This window comes from Callithrix jacchus, chromosome 6 (genome assembly GCF_049354715.1).
Source record: "Callithrix jacchus isolate 240 chromosome 6, calJac240_pri, whole genome shotgun sequence".
Taxonomy (NCBI): domain Eukaryota; kingdom Metazoa; phylum Chordata; class Mammalia; order Primates; family Cebidae; genus Callithrix; species Callithrix jacchus.
In genome coordinates this window covers 89,973,074-89,996,057 of record NC_133507.1, presented here as the reverse complement: position 1 = coordinate 89,996,057, position 22,984 = coordinate 89,973,074, and the positions used below count along the sequence as shown (strand labels likewise).

The following is a 22,984-nucleotide window of genomic DNA, read 5'->3' as shown; positions in this document are numbered from 1 at the left end:
CGATTAAGACAAACAAATGTCTGGAATATACCGAAACATTTGGAAATTTAAAATACATTCTAAATAACCTATGGTTTTAAGAAAAATAAAAAGTGAAGCCAGGCCAGGCATGGTGGCTCATGCCCCTAATACCAGCACTTTGGAAGGCTGAAGCAAGAGGATCACTTGAGGTCAAGAGTGCGAGACCAGCCTGGCCAACATGGTGAAACCCTATCTTTACGAAAAATACAAAAATTAGCCCTGCATAATGGCACATAACTGTAATCCCAGCTACTTGGGTGGTTGAGGCAGGAGAATCATTTGAACCCAGGAGACAGAGCTTGCAGTGAGCTGAGATCATGCCACTGCACTACAGCCTGGGTGACAGAGTGAGACTCTGGCTCAGAAAAAAAAAAAAGTAAAGTTAGAGAGTAGTTTAGGACTGAGTGAAAATGAAAACACAACATATAAAAATATATGGGATGATGCTAAAGTAGTATTTACCATCAGTATTTAGAAATTTACAGAAAGTAAAATTTATAGCAGTATTGAGAAGTTTATAGAAAGTAACATGTATATTAGAAACAAAGTAAGATTTCAAATCAGTTACTTCAGCTTCCAAAATAATAAACAAGAAGAGGAAATCAAAACCAACGTAAGAAGGAGAGAATGAAAAGACAAGATGCTTACTATAAAGATATATTTGCAAAACATTGACATTGAAAAAAAATAAAACCTTAGATCCAGATAAAACACCTGCAATGATTACTATTACAAAAACAATCAGTTCAATAAAAAAGAAGAATTTGAACAGATTCTTTACTAAAGAAGATGTGCAAATAGCAAGTAAGTCTAGAAAATGCTGCAAAACGTCATTAGTCATTAATTAAATATAAATTAAGATATCACTATATATCCATCAGAATGGCCAAAATTTAACGAACCAATTGTTCCCAAGGATGTAGCGGAATTGCAATTCTCAACTACTGCTAGTGGAAATGTAAAATAGTACAACTGCTTTAGAAAAGAGTTGATATTTTCTTTAAGAGTTAAACATATACTTACTAGGTATATAATAAAGAAGTTATATGTCCATACATGGACTAATACATGAATGCTGGTAGCAGTTGATTTGCAATATTCTACAACTTAAATAAACTCAAATGATCATAAATTGGTTAACGAATAAAAATATTTGTGGTATAGCCATACAACAGAATACTTCTTAGCCATGTAAAATAATGACTATTTGATAGATCCAGCAACAGGGAGAAATCTCAAAATAATTAAGTTGAGTGAAATAAGCCAGAGAAAATGAATACCATACTATGTGAGTTGTTTTCTAAAAATTCACACTAATCTATAGTGACGTCAAGGAACCAGGGGTACAGGAAGCAGTTGGAGTAAAATTTTTAGAGGTGATGAATATGTCCATTATCTTGATTGTGTAGAGGGTTCCATGAGTATATACAGCTTTTTATAACTTATCAAATTTACTTTTTAAAAATTGTGGTTTCCTGGGCCAGGTGAGGTGGCTCACGCCTGTATTCCCAGCACTTTCAGAGGCCAGGGCAGGGGATCACCTGAGGTCAGGAATTCAAGACCAGCCTGGCCAACATGGTGAAATCCCATAGCTACAAAAAATACAAAAATTAGTCAGGGATGATGGTGCATGTCTGTAGTCTGTTACTCAGGAGGCTGAGGCAGGAGAATTGCTTGAAACTGGGAGGTGGAGGCTGCAGTGAGCCAAGATTGTACCACTGTACTCCAGCCTGGGCAACAAAGCAGGACTCTGTCTCAAATAGACAAACAAATAAATAAAAATAAATATGTGTGGTTTCCTGTATGTCCATTATATATCAGTAAAGTTGTTAAATCAAAGAATACATAAACAGTGCTTAGAGAGAATTGTGATGCTAAGATTTTGTGGAAACGATATAATATAGATCAGAAGACTTATACTTATCACATGCCCTTTGACATAATTATTACACTGAACATAGTTTTTCTTACTGATTCTAATTATGTAATTTCCCCATTTCTGATAAGAAATGCAAGATTTCACAATATAATTCTATTATTTGTCTTAAAATTCCATGATCTTTTAAAAAGTCTAGGCCGGCATGGTGGCTCATATTCCCAGCACTTTGGGAGGCCGAGGCGGGTGGATCACGAGGTCAAGAGAACGAGACCATCCTGATCAACAGGGTGAAACCCCGTCTCTACTAAAAATACAAAAATTAGCTGGGCATGGTGGTGCACGCCTGTAGTCCCAGCTACTCAGGAGGCTGAGGCAGGAGAATTGCTTAAACCCAGAAGGCGGAGGTTGAGGTGAGCCGAGATCGTGCCATTGCACTCCAATCTGGGTAACAACAGCAAAACTCCGTCTCAAAAAAAAAAAAAAATCTATTATTTTTCCCCTTCTCTCTCCATTATAGTATGCATAAATGGGTGTTTGGGTCCATAACAATGCTAAGTATTGAGCAAAAAGTGCTCAAGAAAAAGACAAAACATATGTTTAGGGTCTAATGGCTGTCAGGTACTCCTATACCTTTATTTCTTTTAAAATTCTCATCAGCTTTCTAAGGCCAAAACTATTACACCTATTTGCAGATGAAGAAATAGTGAAGATCTGAAGAAACCTACCCAATTATTAAAGTCCAAAATCAAGAATCAGGCTCTGCTTCCAGTAACTCCTAAGCTTATGGATCTTCTCATGAAACTGCCCAGTGCCCTCTCAACATCACCCTCTCCATCCTGCAGATTAAGGGATGAAAGGCCAACTCAGTATGCACGTCTGGCAGAAATGTCAGTGGGTCTGTATAGTAAAGCCCTCTTACAATTTAGGCCAATTTAGAACACTAATTAAGCACAAAATATTGAAATGATCAGGAGGATAGGTAGTATGGACACAAAAAGTAAATTTTATTTTTTTCTTCACTCATCATACAGTTATCTGTGCCAGGTTCTGTACTAGGTACTGGGTACATATTAGAGAATGGAAGATACATAGAAGCTGTTTTCTGGAACTTAGCAAAAGAGATATTGGTTCCTTTAAAAAGGCAACATGAAAGCAGTGCATAAATATATGACACTGAAAATCTGGTACAATGTATGTGAAATCTCTAAAACTGGGGATGGGATGGTGTTACAGAAGTTGGCTAAGGATCAACGGTGTGAACACTGGTTTTATTTGCTTTTAATCAAATACAATGTTACAAAAGGAGAATACAGCAGTGGAGAACAGTGAGAGGTCCAACACATCATATGACTAAATATGCTGCATTATTTTCCCTAGGTCACAATCAAAGCATATAACTTGGGAAGGTGTGAGGAAAGAAATATAAAGCTGATTAATGGAATGGAAAATATAGCCCATGAAAAGAGATTAAAGAAAATTGAATAATTTGGCCCTAATATGATGAAAGAATTTAATTTGAGAGTCCTTAAACAAAGGACTTTTATACAAAAGATAGTGTTAGGTTATTTACAATTGATATTGAAAAGGATAAAAAAAAATCAAGCTTAATTTAGAGCATGAGGATTTTTATCTAGACATAAAGGAGCAGTAATTGTTTATTTGTTCGCTTGTTTAGATCAGGATGATGAAGGTGGCTCTATGTTAACCTGATGACCTCCATTGATCATTTCTAACAAACATTCAATGAACTTGTAAGGGTATATATGCTATAGATGGAAATGTGTGGACTTGACATTTTCAGTCCTGTCTTTTATTGTGGCTTAGAAATGCATTCCATGTTAACTCAGCAAGATGGTTAGTGATTCCTTTCCATCTGTCAGTAAGATGCTGAAAATTACTGAGTCACAGCATTGAGCCAAAATAAAAACCAAGTGAATAATTTTGCACTATCAAGAAGCAGTAAATTCCAGCTGTGAAAGCTGAATAGCATGAAAAAAGCTCTGGAATTTAAAGTTGGCATCACCACCCCTCACCTTACACCAGTAGCTCTTGGATGATGGTCATACCATTAGCCAATAGAGTCACATCTAATTACTATGGGTTTAATTATTCTAAACTAGAAATTTTAGTATGCCCATTTCTTGCATTTTTTTCAGAGCCAACCAATAGAGCATTTAGTACCAACATTTAACTGTATCTCCTGCATAAAAAATCCTAACAATGTAAGCTCAGTGGTCAAGTTTCATAAAATAAAAATAAAAGGAAAGCTTTTTCATTGTTAAAAATTTTCAATACATTGGGACAAATCACAGTGTTAATCTTTACTTTTGCATAGCAGTTATTGAAAGCATACTAAGTATAAATATTATTAGAATGAACAAAGATTCTCTTCATAGCCACTCATATTTTAATCTGTTTAATAATTATTCATCTAAAATTAAAAAATAATTTAGACCAATAATTCCAGAATTGATTCTCTCTACTAGTAGATCTTCAGTATTATTTACTCTTTGCTTAGATTGGCAGGAACTTTAGATAAAAACAATGCAGGCATCATTTTTTAAAGCACTATTACAGTTCCTTAAATAGCTTGTATAAACGCATAGAGTTACAGCTTGAGGAATGTATCTATTCCTAAACAATATTTCTACTATGTATGTAGAGTGAAAGAAACATATACATACAGTAATCTAGACATTATCAAGAAATGCAATAGAAACCTTGAACACTTACATTTTCAAAATCAATAAAATTTATGCTCTGAAAGCAAAATACCACCAGAAAACTTTTCAGGAAAGAGAAACTGCATAATCTAAAAATTAAAACTGTATTCATGTTAATTCATTCTCTCAATCAATAATGTTTATTCAACATCTACCACGTTTCAAAATGAATAACACCATATCTGTCCTCCAAGGGTCCAACCCAGTAGAAGGTTGACCTTGAAGACTAATATGTTTTAGTCTGTATTGACAAAATCTGAAACATATTTATTGTGTATTTACTAAGACCTGAATTTTAAAATCAAGGAAAGAGATCAGGAAGAAGAAGTGAATGGGGAGGGTTTCCTTAAAGATAATTTGGCATATATCTTTTTATCCAGTCAAAATTATACGAACAATACTTTCCAGACAAAAAGCAAGAAAAATTTATGAAGTATTTAAAATTCTTGTCAAATTTCAAGGGAAAGTTAAGTATTTTATGAAAACCACTATTATTTGTTCCTTTAAATAAAATACAAAAAAAATCCTATGAGGTCATTTTCAGAAACAGAGTGAATGACTACTCTCATCTATTATGGAATATATTTAGTACTGCCTTTAAAAACTAAATTTCACTTGTCATGTTTAAATTTGTCTATGGATTCATGGTATCACTGTGGCCTAAATTTGTCAGAGAAAATTCTACTTTTCCAGTAAACCATGCTTATAGAAAATTCATGGGCATTCATAAAGTGTAACACTGAAGAAAAGTTATAGACATTTTTTAACAAAAGATGACCATCTCCAAAAACTTTCAGTGCCAAAATATAAACTGAGATAATCTTGGAAAGCTGCAGGGAGTGGAATTCCCTTTAGAGTACATGTGTTGCTGTCATAGTCCATAATGAAGAATACAGTGCTTTCAAAAGTGTATCATGCATGACACATATGGTAAGCTGCAAATCAGATCACACAGTACACCAGGTAGTTCAAACAGTGTGTGAATGACGCTAGATAACTTTGAAGGGCTCATGAGAAAGTTTTCCACTGGTCAATTATCTTTCATTCTTCCTAGTTGCTGCCTTTTGAAAAGTTAAGTCAAGGATAAAGAGGGCTTCTCTGACACTTAACTAATTTCTCTTTTTAACAAAGATCTGGGGTTTGGTAGGCTGGTGTCAAATTAGAATTGTTTCAAAGTATAATTTAACAACATTGCTTATTTTAATGTATTTATTTTTACCTTTATGGCAAGCCACTAGATTTTCATTTGCAATTATGATCCTTGGCCTGTCCTTGAAGGGAGAGGGTTTTTATTACTGACTATGTTTAGAATTGCCATTGACAGATTTATGATATTGAAAAGCAGACTTTCAATTATCTGTAGACACTGTACCCCTATATTGTCCATCCTATGCCTTCTTACACACTGTTAGTGATAATAGATAATTTTTAAGACCATTTAAATACATATTTTTTTGATAAAAATTACCTATTTCAATTAGTTGTATCTGTCTTACTTCTCTACCTAATTGCAAACTACAACTGATCAAGCAAGTTGTATTGAGTAAGGGTTGAATATGAGTCTGGAGCCAAATCCCACTGATTAAATTATCTGTTCACCCACTTTCTTTCTTTCTTTCTTTCTTTCTTTTTTTGTTTCTTGAGATGAAGTCTTGTTCTTGTCACCCAGGCTGGAGTGCAGTGGTACAATCTTGGCTCACTACAACCTCCACCTCCCGGGTTCAAGTGATTCTCCTGCCTCAGCCTCCGAGTACAGGCACCCACCAACATGCCCAGCTAATTTTCGTATTTTCAGTAGAGATGGAGTTTCACCATGTTGGCCAGGCTGGTCCCGATCTCCTGACCTTGAGATCTACCCGCCCCGGCCTCCCAAAATGCTAGAATTACAGGAGTGAACCACTGTGTCCAGTTCTGTTCAGTCACTTTCTTTCTGGGTGAGAGAGATATGAGAGAGAACTTACACTCCCTGAGTTTTATTTCCTTAACTATGAAATACAAATAATAACAGCGTAGCTCTCATAGGATTGTTGTGAGGATTAAATAATACTTAATACTTATGGGATAATCCACATAAGGCACACAGCCTAATACATAACACTTAATAAGCTTTCAAAACTATTTTTGGAATATTCAACTTCTTTGGATTCCCTGAGTTACTAATGAAATGGCTTAATGTTTTCAGTAGTTGTTCATTAATTTGTTAAAGAAATTTTATAAATATTAAAAATCAGATTAATTATAGAAGTAGACTATTAAAGAAAACAGATAATATTAACTGGGCCCAATGCTGTGGAATACATTGACAGTACCCAGAAATGTTAAAGTGCTTGATGTTTCCTCTGCCAAGAATGGTAGGCACTGGACTGAGAGTGCCTTGAAATTCAACCTTGTGTGTAGTTCTTCAATTTCTCATTTGTAATACCTGGTTTTGAAATGACTTATTCCCAATATTAATGCTAAGAAACATTTGAAAAGCTAAGCTGTAATTATTTGTGCTTGCACATTACAGAGATGAACATAGTGAATTCCAAAAGAAAAAATATGTAAAATTTTGCTTATATTTTGTGTTAGTAATTATCCATTTTCTTTTTTTCTGACTCAATGTAATATTTTCTTAAAAGAAACGAACCAAATAAGCAGAGTTCTGAGTTAATTAAAGGCTTTATGATTTCTGAAGGTAGATTATTATGCCTCTGTGATTTCCTAATAGATAGCCAGTTTTTACTGCTCAGTACCTATTTGTATCAAGAATCTTGTGTTTTGGATATTACAGATACCACACTGAGAAACTGGACAGCTGTCCGTAACAATCTGCTTCCTGAAGTAGAACTCATGATAGGATTGGGTGTATGCTGATTCCAACAATGCTAAGCTAATCTGAAGAACTGACACAGAAATTTACAAAGTATTCTAGCAACCCATCATCTACGGGCAATTCTTAGAAGCAGCTAGAAATATTCATTCAAGTTATCTAACATCTTGATACACTGATACAATGGCCAATAGACATACATGTGTGATCCTAATATAGTAAAACTGTGATTAATTGAAATTAAGTGACACATTGAATTTCCTGACTATATTTTGTAGTTGGGATTCAGAAGCTAATTACCAAGAAGATTAAAGTAGAAACAGATTATACATTTGATTTAAAACTTTTAATCTAATAATGTTTATAATGAAAATCCTAAAGCCATATATGCTACTAAGTGGTATGAAACATTTTTATCAATACAATTTATTTGGTAATAGAGGAAATTAGATTACAACTTTAGAAGTGTCTCCAACAAGATGAAACAGGTTAGATGTTACACATTTTTTTTTTTTTTTTTTTGAGACAGAGTCTTGCTCTGTCACCCAGGCTGGAGTGCAGTGGTGCAATCTTGGCTCCCTGCAACCTCCGCCTCATGGGTTTACTGATTCTCTTGTTGTGATTGCAGGTGCTTGCCAACACACCCAGCTAAGTTTTGTATTTTTAGTAGAGACAGGTTTTCATCATTTTGACCAGGCAGGTCTTGAACTCCTGATCTCAGGTAATCTGCCCAATTCGGCTTCCCAAATTGCTGGGATTACAGGTTGAGCCACTCCACCAAGCAGATGTTATAATTTCTTTAATTATAGTTCAATTAATTAAAAATTTACGGTAAATAATTTCTAATATTTAAAAATACGTTTCCAGAGTTCTGATATGGGATTTTCATTGAATCTGTCATGCAGCATTTAATACTAATTGTTAACACACAACTTCTAAAGAAATGATATTAATGAACTAAAGCAAATTAGTATACATTTACAGTATATTTATATTTGCACTTACAACAAAATGACTAGTAAAACATTATTGTACATATGCACATATTCTGAAACTTTTTATTAATTTAGATTAAATATAAATTATAAGTTTAAATCAGAGACCTGATCACCTGAGTAAAATAATATAGAGTTCACATAATTTGAATAATATTAATCAAAATACAGTTTCAAAACATTAAACTACTTTAATTTCAATAAATAGTATTATTTTATATTTCTTCTGGTTTTTTTTTCTCAAATATCTGTAAAAATGCAAGGGTATATCAAAAGGGAACATTTAAATACTGGGTTTGCGTCTCTGTCATAGGACAGAATTTAGAAGGGAGTGCATTCATATGGATGATATGATTCTTGGTGGTGAGAAACTTTAGGTGACAGGGAAAATCTGTTCTATACTCTATTTCTATGGCCCTTGAAAAATAAGTTTTCTTTCTTTCTTTCTTTCTTTCTTTCTTTCTTTCTTTCTTTCTTTCTTTCTTTCTTTTTTCCTTCCTTCCTTCCTTCCTTCCTTCCTTCCTTCCTTCCTTCCTTTCTTTCTTTTTCTTTTTCTTTCTTTCTCTTTCTTTCTTTCTTTCATTTCTTTCTTTCATCTTTCTGTCTTTTCCTCCCTCCCTCCCTCCCTCTCTCTTTTCCTCCCTCCCTCCCTCCCTCCCTCTCGTCCCTCCCTCCCTCCCTCCCTCCTTCCTTCCCTTCCCTTCCCTTCCCTTCCCTTCCCTTCCCTTCCCTTCCCTTCTCCTTCTCCTTCCTTCCTTCCTTCCTTCCTTCCTTCCTTCCTTCCTTCCTTCCTTCCTTCCTTCCCTCCTTCCTTCCTTTTTTTTTGAGATGGAGTCTCTCTCTGTCGCCCATGCTGTAGTGCAATGGCATGATCTTGGCTCATTGCAACCTCTGCCTCCCCAGTTCAAGCGATTCTCCTGCTTCAGCATCCCGAGTAGCTGGACCATGCCTGGCTAATTTTTGTACTTTTGGTACAGACAGGGTTTCACCATGTTGCCCAGGCTGGTCTTGAACTGCTGACCACAGGTGATCCACCCATCTCGACCTCTCAAAGTGCTGGGATTCCAGGTGTCAGCCACTGTGCCCAGCCAAATAATATTTTTCAAGTAACTTCTACTTTAGGTCAAAAAACAATTCTTTATGAAGACTTCTGAAGGCTTTTTTCAAGTAACTTGAAATATTTTTCAAGTAACTTCTACTTTAGGTCAAAAAAACAATTTTTTATGAAGACTTCTGAGAGGTTTTTTTCAAATAATTTTTCTCAAGATTTTAATTTCTCAATTTTTCTCAAGATTTTAATTAGAGTTAATATATCAAAGAATAATAAGAATCTACAGTAACTTACTATCACATCAGTAACCCAGCAAGAGGTGACAGTAATTTTCAAACTAAATTCTACACCACTTCACTCTCTACTTTCATTATTTTCCACATGACCACGGAGCACATGACTGGTGGCTTAATTATATGAAAAACTGAAGCCAGAGGGCTTGCATTCTAAGCATTAAATTTAAGATTGATTGGACATCAGAACTCTCAACTATACCCATCAGTTTAGTATACGCAGATCACAAAGCCAATAAATGCTGCAGTAATAGGTACAACATGTCTCTTGCAATCATTATTATACCCAAGTACTAATGGCTGAAAACAGGCTTTTTTCATAGTGAAATTTAACACCACTTGGATCTTCAAACCAATTTTAATACATAAGCATAAGTTTAAGGTTTTTTAAAGAGATGAAAAATCATATTTTCTACATATGATAAATCACTAGTGTTAGTGTTGAGAAAAACATTAGAATCTTTCATTCTACTTACTTTTGGTCACTAACACACAGCATAATCAATCATATATACATGGTACTAAACAAAACTGAACAGCACCTAAAAATACAAATGGTAGAATATTCACCATGGGAATTGCCAGCCCAAAAGATACTTGAATAGAATCTGCAAAACAGAAGCTTATAATCTAAAACAGAGACCAATATTGTTGTTCTAAAGGTAGGATCAAAGACGTAGAACTTTTAAATCTCCACATGTCTTATATTTTTTGTTTTCTTTTCCTATAAGGTGTTTAATTATTATTCTTTTCACATACTGCTAAAAATCTGCAACGAGTTTTGTATATATGCATGTGTTATTTTATTTTGTATTTTTAGAGAACTGAATATACTTGGCAAAGGATGAGAAAAGCAGCATTACAAAGGTAAGTTTTTCAAACAAAAGTATAACACAATATTAAATTCCTGACTCATTTCTTTTAAAAATTTCAACTGCATCAATTTAGATTTCTTACTAAAGCAAACATGGCAGACGCCTTCTTTTCAAACTCAATTATAATCCCCATGGGGCAAAAAGCTATTTCTCTTATGTTTTTACTACAGATCAATCCAGAGTCTAGAATATTTGGCATGCCTCCTGACTCATTGTGTAGGCTCCTTTTTAGCTTTGTTCAACAAAATTCAAATCTCACAGTTTCATCTAATTGTTAAGACAGAAAGAAAAGAAAGAAAGAAGCATCATCAAATAATTGCACATCCTTTTGGTAGAGAGTCAATGTATAAAAGATACCAAAGTCATTAGGTGAAAGCTACAAAAAACTCAATGTGTTCATTTCACTTAGACTATTTAATGACTCACATGTAGGTCATTCATTTCTTCTATAAAAGCTAGAAGACAATTTCTTGATCCCATTCATACCAATAGGCTCTCCTTCAGTGGTTCTATTAGAACCAAAACATTTCGATGCAAAAGAGATGCTATTATGCGGCCTCTCTCTCGCCCTCACATATGCACTCTTTTCCTTTCTCTCTTTCTCTATCTCTCTCACACACACCCAAATATACACATATGAAAACATTCACACACATGCACACACACACACACACACACATACACACACAATCATTAGCAGAAAAGAGGGAAATATTAAATTTAGCAAAACAAATAAATGGATGAGAGAAAAACACATGATATATCAAAAATTTTACCATAAAATATAGTGATTCAATAGCAATAAAAAAAAACTTACTGAATTAACAGAAGCTGCTTTACACATAGAAAATAAGCTCCCCACACTACCAAGTTTGTAGAAAAATGCAGTTATTTTCATTACAACTATTTTAAAAGTTTAGAAATATACCAAATTTAAATTATTTTTGAAAGCTTCCATTAAAAAAGATAATAACATATGCACACATCAAGATTTCAAAGAAACAACTATGTAATTATTTTTCTTAAGTTTTAGAATTAAGTTGAAACTCAACCAAGAGACACCACTCACACATACCAAACTGTCCAAAGTATATCCTGAGAAATAGTGATTCCATAGAATGTCATTAACTGCTATTTTACAATTCATCTGGGATCAAATATGTATAGAATGACAAAAAATAAAAAACAGTAAAACAACATGGTTTTCACTTCTCTCTCATATATTATACTGCCCCACTGTCTTTTTTTTTTTTTTTCAATTGCCAGGGAGAGAAGTAGAGAAAGCAACTGTCATCTCAATGATGAGTATGATATTAATAAGAAGTTTCTTACAGACAGGGAGAGAAATGTAAAGTTCCCTTCTGGATCTCAAAAGATTGTGAAAATAAAAAAAAAAGAAGTGAAAGTTGTGAAAAGATTAGCTGCACGTATCCTCAAGACCTCAGGGCAGCACTCAGATTGATATGGGATGGACCAAGACACTGGAGAGATGAGTGTCACACTCACCTGGATTTAGGTCAAGCTTCTAGGACAAACAATGCTAGAGGCACACAATATTTTTAAAAATCTAGGAGTTATACCAAATCTATTTCTCAAAAGCAAATAATAAAACTTTGGTGTTTTGTTTTTATTTGTTTATTTATTCTTTGAGAGGCAGAGTCTCACTATGCTGCCCAGGCTGGCCTTGAAATTCTGGGTTCAAGTGATTCTCCCTTCTTATCCTTCAAAGTAATCAAACTATAGGCATGTGCCACCATGCCTAGCTTGTATTACTTTTTTTTTTTTTGAGACGGAGTTTTGCTCTTGTTACCCAGGCTGGAGTGCAATGGCGCAATCTCGGCTCACTGCAACCTCTGCCTCCTGGGTTCATGTAATTCTCCTGCCTCAGCCTCCTGAGTAGCTGGGATAACAGGCACACGCCACCATGCCCAGCAAATTTTTTGTATCTTTAGCAGAGGCGGGGTTTCACCAAGTTGACCAGGATGGTCTCGATATCTTGACCTTGTGACCCACCTGCCTCGGCCTCCCAAAGTGCTGGGATTACAGGTTTGAGCCACTGGTCCTGGCCGCTTGTATTACTTTTTAATAGGTTGCAATTGTTAATCAAAAATTAATTTCAAAAGTCTTCTACAACATGAATTTTCTATGTGAAATAAGCCAGATATAAAAAGAAAAACAAATACAACATGTCCTACGATTCCACTTACATGAAGAACCACAAACAAAAATTACAGTAAACTTTACCAGGCAAAGGGTAGAGGGAAGAATAGGGAGTTTTTCCTTAATGGGTGTAGAGTTTCTGTTTGGAAAGATGAAAAAGCTCTGGAGATGAATGGTGGTGATGGTTGGAAAACAATGTGAATGTACTTAGCACCGCTGTATTATACACAGCACCACTGTATTATACACTTAAAAATGTTTAAAGAGGAAAGTTTTATGTTAGTTATGTATATTTCACCAAAATAAATATAATGTAGTGGGGCTCTACACAGCAGCAGAGGGACAGAGAAATAAATATTACACTTTTAAGTGCACTTATATAGTGCTCAATTTTTATACATTATATTCTTGTAATTCTAAAAGAATAAACATTCTCTGCAAGTAAAAAAAAAAACCTAGGAGTTATTTTGCGACATTAAAAGTGGGTGGAAGATAGAAATATAAGCTTGAGGCAGCATTCCTGGCTCATCACAGGACCTGGACCTGGGAGGTTTACACAATCATGTGCTTCTGTAAGGATCTTGGCTCAAGGAGTTTCATATATCAACAGCAACATAATATTAAGCAGCTGCTCGTCAAGAATGAAGATTTGAAGACACAGCAAAACCCACACTCAGTGAATGAGGATGTCTGCACTTCACAGTCAGATTGGAGCACAGAGTGCAGATCACACCAACCCTAACGAGTGAGGTTCCAGACACTGTGTAGACAGAAGGTCCTTTCTCCTTTCCAGCTGCTAACATGAAGGTGCATAATCCCATGCTTCTAAATATCTAGATAGAGAGATACTGTGATGCCATATGGTAGAAAATTCAAAATCTTTCTCCCAGCAGCCTCCTTCAACAACACCCTTCAGCACACCCGCTTCATTCACAACTCACAGCAACACAGGAGAGAGGCACTGAGGATGTTAATCTGTTTGCTAGTCAAAATATATATGTATTTATAACCCATATTTAAATTTGGGAGATACTGATTAAAAATACTACACAGATGTCCTAACAAAATATTTGTATGTGTGGACCATTTCCCAAGACAGGAAATTCAAGTACATTATCTTTACTGTATATAAAAGCACAAAGCTTTTCCCCCATAGTTTATCATGAAATCATGGAACTAACATTTTCTAAATGTTATTCTAAATGGACATATATTTAAAAAGTATAGCTACATAGTACAGATAAATTTGTATGTAAGTATATTTACATAGTTGTATATTTATATGCTACAAGTAAAAAATAATAAATGTGAATAATACATGATCACTTCAGGACAGAGGAAAGAAAAATGGGGAAAGGGAAGAGGTAGACTTTAGTTGTTATTATAGAAATTTAAATGTTTTAAAATTTCCACAAATGTTAAAAATAGTATATGATACTTGTTATATAACTTATATGATATGATACTTGTTATATAACAAGTCTATAAGTGTGAAATATTCCTTTCTGGTTTTTTTCTGAGACAGGGTCTATCCCTGTCATCCAGGCTAGACTACAGTGGTGCAATCATGGTTCACTGCAGCCTCAATCTTCTCATTTAACGGAACTCCATCCTCAGCCTCCAGAGGAGCTCACACTACAGGTGGTAATTTTTAAATACATTTTTTTGTAGCGATGGGATCTCACTATGATGCCCAGGCTGGTCTTGAACTCTGGGTCTCAAGCAATCTTCCCACCTTGGCCTCCCAAACTGCTGAGATTATAGGTATGAGCCACCACATACAGCGTGAAATATGTTATAATGTAACACATACTTGCTTTAGTAGCATTCTTATAGCTTATAACTATAGCTTGAGTAGTCTGTTTCAAATTTCCTAATCACATATTTAAAGGAAAATAAAAGCACATGTTGATATATTCTTTTGGGGTGAATGTGTTCAGTGTCATGTTAGAAAGGCAGGTTGTAGAAAGCACATACATACTATAGGAAGTTCAATTTCTCTTCACAAGCTCTAGTTAGTTAGCTAACACATTAATTAAAGATCATTAACCAAACAGCAGGTAATAAACCAAGATTGCACAAAAGCAGCAAATGAGGCTGAACCAACTTAGAGGCAACATCCTTTTTGATAACAGAATTCTAGATTAGATTAAAGATTGCAGGAAAATAAGCAGACAACAGTTAGGAGCGACATGGCAGAGCAATGGTGGGTGCTAGAAAGCTGGGGCATGAGTGCAGAGTTGACTACAGGAGCCCAGACAGACAATAACTGATAAAAAATTATTTTATAAGCATTGAGAGAACTAAGAAACTAAACTGTAAACTAGGAAAACAGAACATAATAGAAAGATCCAGATTCTAATATCATCTTATGAGTCACATTGTAAAAAAGCTTCAACTATGATTACAAAGCAGACATATGACTCTAGTATAGATCTGTTAAATTTTTAAATCCTTGATTAGTTCTTCAAATAGAATAGAGTAGGCTGAAGGTGAAGAAAGTTTGAAGTTTAAATTGTAAATAAATATTCTGAAGCCGCTATAATTGGGATATTCTACTTAATTTGGTTAGGCATTCAAATCTGGTATTTGCCCAAGATTGTAATAAACAGTGAAACAGCCCTACAAGAGCAGTCAGCCTCTACAGTCTAATATAATTGTATTTATGTACACTTTTAAAAGCATGTTTTTCTCTTGGTATAAAGTTTAAAAGAGCAGACACCTTCAAGCAAATAGAAGTAATTTTACACGAACTATTAACAACTCACAAAATGAATTTGTAACTATCTTGTCAGGAATACGAGGCTAACATAGATTTAAATCTTTACTTATGCAAAAATAGAACTCCAAGATGTCCTTTAAACACCTTTATTAATTTAATCCTAATGTGCCAAATGTAGATTTTTACATATTCATAAATTTAGCCATCTCAAAAACTAGGCATTAATAAAATGGAAAGTTATACAGTTAATTTAATTTTTAAAATTTATATCCAAAGTCTCACCAAGACTAATTTATTAAGCATAGACTCCTAAACTATATTTAATTTACATCTATTCAAAGCCTCCTTAAACTCGAGATTAGCCTACAATTTTGCCATAGATTGAACATTCCTTGTTAAAATTGTGAGTACTCATGGACTCAAAATATTATGCCAGGTTAAATTCAGTAATAGAATTAGAAAAATATTTGCAATGATTATCATTTTAATTCCCTACACTGTATGTATATTATGTATGTGCTGTACTCTGCTTCGTTTTTTCATAGTGCCCCTCTCTCTCTCTTTCTCTTGCTTCTACATTGTTTTCTTTGTATAATTTAAATCAAAACAAAACAAACAGTTTCAATTGGAATATGTCAAAGTAGAACAAACTACAATGCTAGGACTTCAGAATTGAAAAAAATATGATTGATAATGGAACTATAGATAAATACAAATACTGGTGCTGGGATGTAAGAGGTAACAACTAGATGAACTCCAAGAGCATAAGAGAATCTCCCCTTAAATGTAGCACGGGTTAAGAAAAGTGTGGACACAAACTGAAATGAAAATGGGTTCCAAATCGAGATTCCGCAAGAGGGAATAGGTTAGACACTCATTCCACACTTAATGCATTCCTACTCACATCCTGCTAAGTTATGAGGACATGGGACATGTGAAATAGTGAAACACACCCATGCGTCTAGACGAGATCTGTTCTTAGCTATAAAGAAACACGTAACTGAGTCCAATGGCCTAACACAGTGAACCTTTGCAAAGTGTTTATGTTTCTTTCCCATGCAATAAAAACACTAGAAGGGGAAGCATCCCAGGGAGTGTTAAAAGAATTAGCACAAATATGTGATATTTCTATATTTAATTGAGGACAAAAAAAAGTGGTGACTTATCTCTTTCCAAAATAAGCATGTGCAATGCTAGACTTAGACATGATGTAGAATTTTCTTTAAATTAGCACCTGCACTCAATAAAATTGTTTAATTCAAATCAGATGACAACCCTCCATTCTTGGCCCTTCTGTATGTGTACATATATATGTGCATGTATGTATATAAACTGGTCTGGAACTTACAGCAATACTTGTATCTGGGAGAATCCTATTCCACCTCACTACTGAAAAGATTTAAAATCTTTCTGTCTTCACGTGGAAAGAATCAAATGTATTTATGCTATATCCACAGAAGTTTAAAGCAGATACATTGGTGTCAAATAACCCTGGAGGCGCGTCCCAATTATAGGACTTGCTAGCTATGGGATTTTAGACGTTACAGCACCTCTTTGTGCCCACCTTCCTTATCAATGAAATAGGGACAATAAACAGATTATGAAAGATAATCACTATAAAGCTTTTAGTCTATTTCTCGGGCCCTATCGTTTCTGCCAACTAAATATTAGTCATTGTTGTTACTATGGTGATTGATAATATTTGATTTGAACCTTATTATCTGCCAAAAAAGAGTTAAATCATACCAATGTGAGGAAAAACCAAGAGAAAATTATAGAAATAACACTCCAGTCCAGAAATTGTTCAGAGGTAAAAAGTCATTATTCCACTTTGGTATGGTAAGTGAAAATGCAAAAGACAACAGAGCAAACTAGCCAGTAATATAAATTAGCCTGCAAAAGTCCTTAGTAATTGCTATGGACAAACTGGTGATGAATGTGGTTTGAGGCTTTGTGAATTGATTTTGAAAACCAATCGTACAAAGTGGTAAATGGTAGTTTTATGATGCTGTGATACTGGTTGCATATTCTAAAGACACAATTATATGGAAGATAGTATGAGGAAAATCACTTAAAGACATGCTGCTATTGCCAGAACTTATACAGGTGGCTCATAAGTGCTGTTCAATATAAATGAAATTTCAGAGCACGTAAAGGTTTTTCATTATTTTCATTTTCCCCATAAAAGTTCAATGAAAGTACTGTATAATCTAGCAAATGCATTTAGCACACTTCTAGGAAGTCTGGGAGTCCTAGTTTGTACAAACATTGTCTTTTCTAATAAATTAATAGATAAAATGAGTTTTGCTTATCCACCAACGCCAAATTGGCATATTTGTCTACAGAACAGGGTCAATTAATGTTAATAAATGCTGATAAAATGAATTCCATGTAGCAAATGCTCTTGATTTCTATCTCAGTGTTAACAGCTTTAAGATAGAATAAAATACTTTAAACAAAATAAACATATTCTCCATTTCTGCAATGTTAATTAAGGAATAATAATTGTAAATAAAATTTATTTAAGTGAAAATATTAATGTTCAGAAGTAAATGCTGACTTAAATGATCACTGTCATCTACCAATACAGAACAGATGCTCTTTATTATAGTTTTATTCCCATTGTATTGTATTAAAGAATGATATACAATAATCATTGAATACAGAATCTTGGGGATTTAAGCAAAAACAAAATGAATTCTAGAATGATATGAATATAGTGTTTTCTTATTTCTAGTCACTAGATGCTAATACTATCATGTGCACACTCTAATAGAAAAAGATAATGGTCTTATACTACCTCTTTGGTCTATCTTTCATAAAGTTTTGGGTTATCTTAAGCAATACTTACTCTTCCATCTTATCACTCGCTGCTTTTTGTAAAGTAACTAAACTAGGTTGTTACCAATCTGTGAACACAGAGACAAAACCTTTTCAGGTAAGACCTTAGTTTCATCAAAATTGTGTTCAAATTCGTTTCACTGTCATCATCGCAGATGACCCAAACACAGAGAGACAAGACCCACAGTCACAAACACTCACCACAGTTGGCCTCGTCTGATGCATCTGCACAGTCTGGATCCTCATCACAAACCCACAGCTTGGAAATGCAGTGTTTCGTAGTCTTACACTGGAAATAGTCTGGAGAACAGCTGTTTTCAGCTTAAGAAGAAAACTGCTATTAAAAATGTAGCTTTGAAGAACAGATATATTATTTATGAAAAGCAAATTTTACAGACAAATGTTTAAGACAATTTATCAAAAAATGTATTGCGTTTTAATGAACGGGACTCTGACAGTGAGGAATTTTAACTTTTAATTCCTTATAAGGTACTGCTGATATCCTCCTCTCCAGTAAAAATAGAGGAAACACATTTTTGCAGTGATACACTGATAAATATCAGAGTTTTGAAAAAACTATTGGTTAGATATTTTAATACTAATTTTAACAATTAAAAATGTGGGGCCTTTCAAAATAAGTTTTTTCAGGAAAAAAAAAGAATTCATAGATATGCATTTTAATAAATGAAAAGATACTGAAATTGGAAGGCATTAAGTGAGTAAGAAAATAAAAGTACAAATTTTTATCAAAGTGTCTAGGAATTGTGTTGAGTTTTTGAAAAACAGAACATCCACCTAAGGCTGTAAACTGCATCACAAATCCTAGTCAGTTTAATGGATCAGTTTCTGGAATGGCTAACCATAAAGAACTGGTACTGACTTTATTCTGAATGCACCATCTTAATCATATTGCTGGATGACTGCACATTATTTACTGATAAAAGTTTTAGGGGAATAAAATAAAACTGCAGCAGGACAGAAATGGTGACAGCGGTTCAGTTGAAACCCTGAAACTTGACAGGTGCTCCATTGTTCACATACTCTGCACGTGTGAGTGTGTGCAAGCACGTGCACGCAAGCCTATGTGCATATATATGTATATGGTATAAACTGTTTTGCCTTCCATTTAATATAATTTGAGTTTTGATGGAAGATGTAAATATGAGATGAAAAGAGACAAATATTTTACTATTATTCTTTCAAGTAGTTTGTTAAAATATATTAAATGGAGCATTATTTACAATTTTTTACAAGTTTGACTTTTGTCAGATTATTTTGCCCAGATTTTGTATTTCTCTTCATGAGTGCAACACGTATTTCATGGAGAAAAAAACTCTCTAATAAAAAGTACTTAATTTCAAGACACTAATTAATCAACAGAAGTAAATTACCTGTATCCACGTAATATGGGCAAAAATAAATGAAAAAAACATAATCAACTTCTGTGTTGTATTTGATGCTTCTCTTAAGGGTGATGTAGATGAATAATTGTTGTTCATGTTTGTCATAATTTCTACATAGATTTTAAAGTAAACTTGCTCATATTTTCATTTTCTCTATATTTTTATTTAGAGCTTCTGAAATAATCCATCCCAGTTGACACCTATTTCTAATTATTTGACCATAATTTCTTTTGAATTTATCTACATTGTATAAATTTATAAAATATAGTAATAATTTTTAGCCTTACTTTAGTTGGGAGTCAAAATTAAGACAATACAGAGCATTTTGAGGTGACTTACGACAATCTTTTTCATCTTCTTCATCACCACAGTCATCTTGCCCGTTACATCTTAGGTTTACTGGGATGCATTTCTGGTTCTTGGTACACTTGAATTGGCCTGACAGGCAGACATGCGTATCTAGAACATAGAGAGAGAAAAAATAATGTGTCTGAATTTAAATCACACAGACTTATCAGTTGAGAATCAGACTTACATTCATTAGTTAGGAATTTAGTCACCTACCACAGTTAAGTTCATCAGAATTGTCTCCACAGTCATTCTCTCCATCACAGATGAAAGCAGGTAGAGCACAGAGTCCAGTCCCACACTGAAATCGGCCTGGCTGACATTTAAATTCAGCTAGAGGAGATAGCATAGATATTGTAGAAAAGCAATCTTAACTCACAACTTCTTAAACAGAAAGTTTCTCACATTTGATATATTTACTATAATAAATATGCCCTGGAACACAATATGAATGAATGTCTCTCAACTTGATAGCAATTAGACTAAAATGTTTAGCTATACTTTGAGCAATTCAAATGGCCTCCAGGTAACATTTAATAAACCATACTCTAGAGGGCAGGAATCAATAACACATAAATATTTTTTTAAAATTAAACATAAAAGTATCCACATTTCAATGAAGTGATACTGAGAGGTTAACTTGCAGAATGAAATTTATTGAAACAAATACTGTTATTCCAATATCAGTTTTTAAGAAATAATTTCTCCTTGATCACTTGGTGGCCTATGGTGTGTATGATTTGTCCCCAGTACATATTTTCTCTCTCTCTCTCTCTCTCTCTCTCTCTCTCTCTCTCTCTCTCTCTCTCTCTCTCTCTCTTATTCAGAGTCTTGCTCCATCATCTACTCTGGAGCGCAGTGGTGGAATCTCAGCTCACTGCAACTTCTGCCTCCCATGTTCAAGCAATTCTACTGCTTCAGCCTCCTGAGTAGTTGGGATTACAGGTGCCCACTATGATGCCTGGCAATTTTTTTGTATTTTTAGTAGAGATGAAGTTTCACTATGTTGGCCAGGCTGGTCTCAAACCCCGGACCTCAGGTGATCCACCTACCTCGTGCACCCAAAGTGTTGGGATTACAGGTGTGAGCCACTGTGCCTGGCCCACAATACATATTCTCCAGCACAATGTAAAGCAACTGCTTTCTATATCTACCACATTTTAAATCAGATTTATTGATATTCATTACTATAATCCTATTATTATGCAAGAGAACAATATTTTATAAATAATAAATATTTTATATACTATATATATTGTAACAACTCACAAGTGATAATGCATTTTATCTTATATTATTTGAGTGTATATAAAGAACAATAATAATAAGACAGGATCTACTGATGATCTAATATGTATCAGGCACTGGGCTAGACCCCTTCACATACAGTTACTAATTTAATCTCATCATAACATTGTCACTTTGGCATCAATATTTTAGCAATGAGTAAACTAAACTTACTGAATGTTGACAACTCATCTAAAGATGCACAATTTTAAGTGTCAGACTTTGAGTTCAAATCTACTATGTTGTTTGCAGTAAAACACTTATCTTTTGACTAATGATTTTAGAGCATATAACTGATTTTGAGATTAATAATACTATATGTATTAGCTCAAAACAGTGAATCAAATACTAATAAATGATATTTTAAACTTATTTGAGAAATAAATTATGCTTTTATAATTACAATGTTAAATAAAATTATTTTATATTATAATATTAAATAAAATTTAAACATTCTTTTAAAAATAATTCAATATATGCTTTGCTTCATTGAAGTAAAAGTTCTAAAATATTGAAAGCTGTTTGCTTGCACTCTATAACGTTTGTCGACTAATCATACTAAATATTTAAACTGAATGACACAATTTTCTCATACTTTAAGCATGTGCCTATTCTCTATTTCATTTTGCTTTGTATCAATTTTGTTTAATATTCCTTAGCTATCAAAACAACCCTTGCCAGAAAAATGGTTGCAACTATTAAAGGAGTGTTTGGAAATAACTTGGAAGCCCATTCGATCTTCAAATTTGTCTATAGAATAATTTTAATTGTATTAGAGTATTATAAGCAACATTATTGGCTGGGCGTGGTGGCTCATGCCTGTAATCCCAGCACTTTGAAGGGCCAACGTGGGCAGATCACCTGAAGTCAGGAGTTCCAGACCAGCCTGGCCAACATGGTGAAACTCCGTTGTCTTTACTGAAAATACAAAAATTAGACAGGCATGGTGACAGGTGCCTGTAATACCAGCTACTTGGGAGGCTGAGGCAGGAGAATCGCTTGAAGCCGGGAGGTGGAGGTTGCAGTAAGCTGAGAACACAACATTGCATTCCAGCCTGGGGACAAGAGCAAGACTCTGTTGAAAGGAAGAAAGAAAGAGAGAGACAGAGAGAGAGAGAGAGAGAGGAAGGAAGGAAGGAGGGGAGGAAAAAAGAAAGAAGGGAAGGGAAGGGAAAGGAAGGGAAGGGAAGGGAAGGGTTATTATAAACTTGTGATGCCTGAGATTTTTTGATGCAGCACTCTTAACTACATTTATATAAATAACATTACGTACGTTTGGAAGTATGGAACCCTGAAATCAGGCTTTCCTGCCTTCTCAGGTGAAGTTATAAGTATTGTGAGCAGCTCATCATCTGCAGGTATTGATGATGCATCTACCTGAATGTGAAACCTAAACATTCCGGAGACTCTTGCATATAATTTTCTACCTCATCACGACTCTCAAGTAACGTGTCATGCCTACAGATATTCAACGCTGTAAACCCATCAACTACAAATAAAAGCTTATTTGCTATACTAAAATCTCACAGAGATGGTGCCACCAATAAAAACACTTAAGATTACTAGAAGAAAAT

General features: G+C 34.3%; 1 protein-coding gene across 4 annotated transcripts in view; it reads right to left on the bottom strand.

Moving 5' to 3' along the window:
• The window catches only part of LRP1B (LDL receptor related protein 1B), a 1,941,900-nt gene that overhangs the window by 181,382 nt on the left and 1,737,534 nt on the right, over positions 1-22,984 (bottom strand). For all 4 annotated transcript variants that reach the window (XR_013518953.1, XM_078327882.1, XM_078327883.1 and 1 more), the window contains exons 64-66: positions 20,340-20,456; positions 20,115-20,234; positions 18,574-18,693 (exon numbers count right to left, since the gene is read on the bottom strand). Coding sequence is in view for 3 of the 4 variants with exons in the window: in XM_078327882.1 (XP_078184008.1) it covers positions 18,574-18,693; positions 20,115-20,234; positions 20,340-20,456 (357 nt within the window). In the remaining variant the exon portion in view is untranslated. The remainder of the gene's footprint in view (positions 1-18,573; positions 18,694-20,114; positions 20,235-20,339; positions 20,457-22,984) is intronic.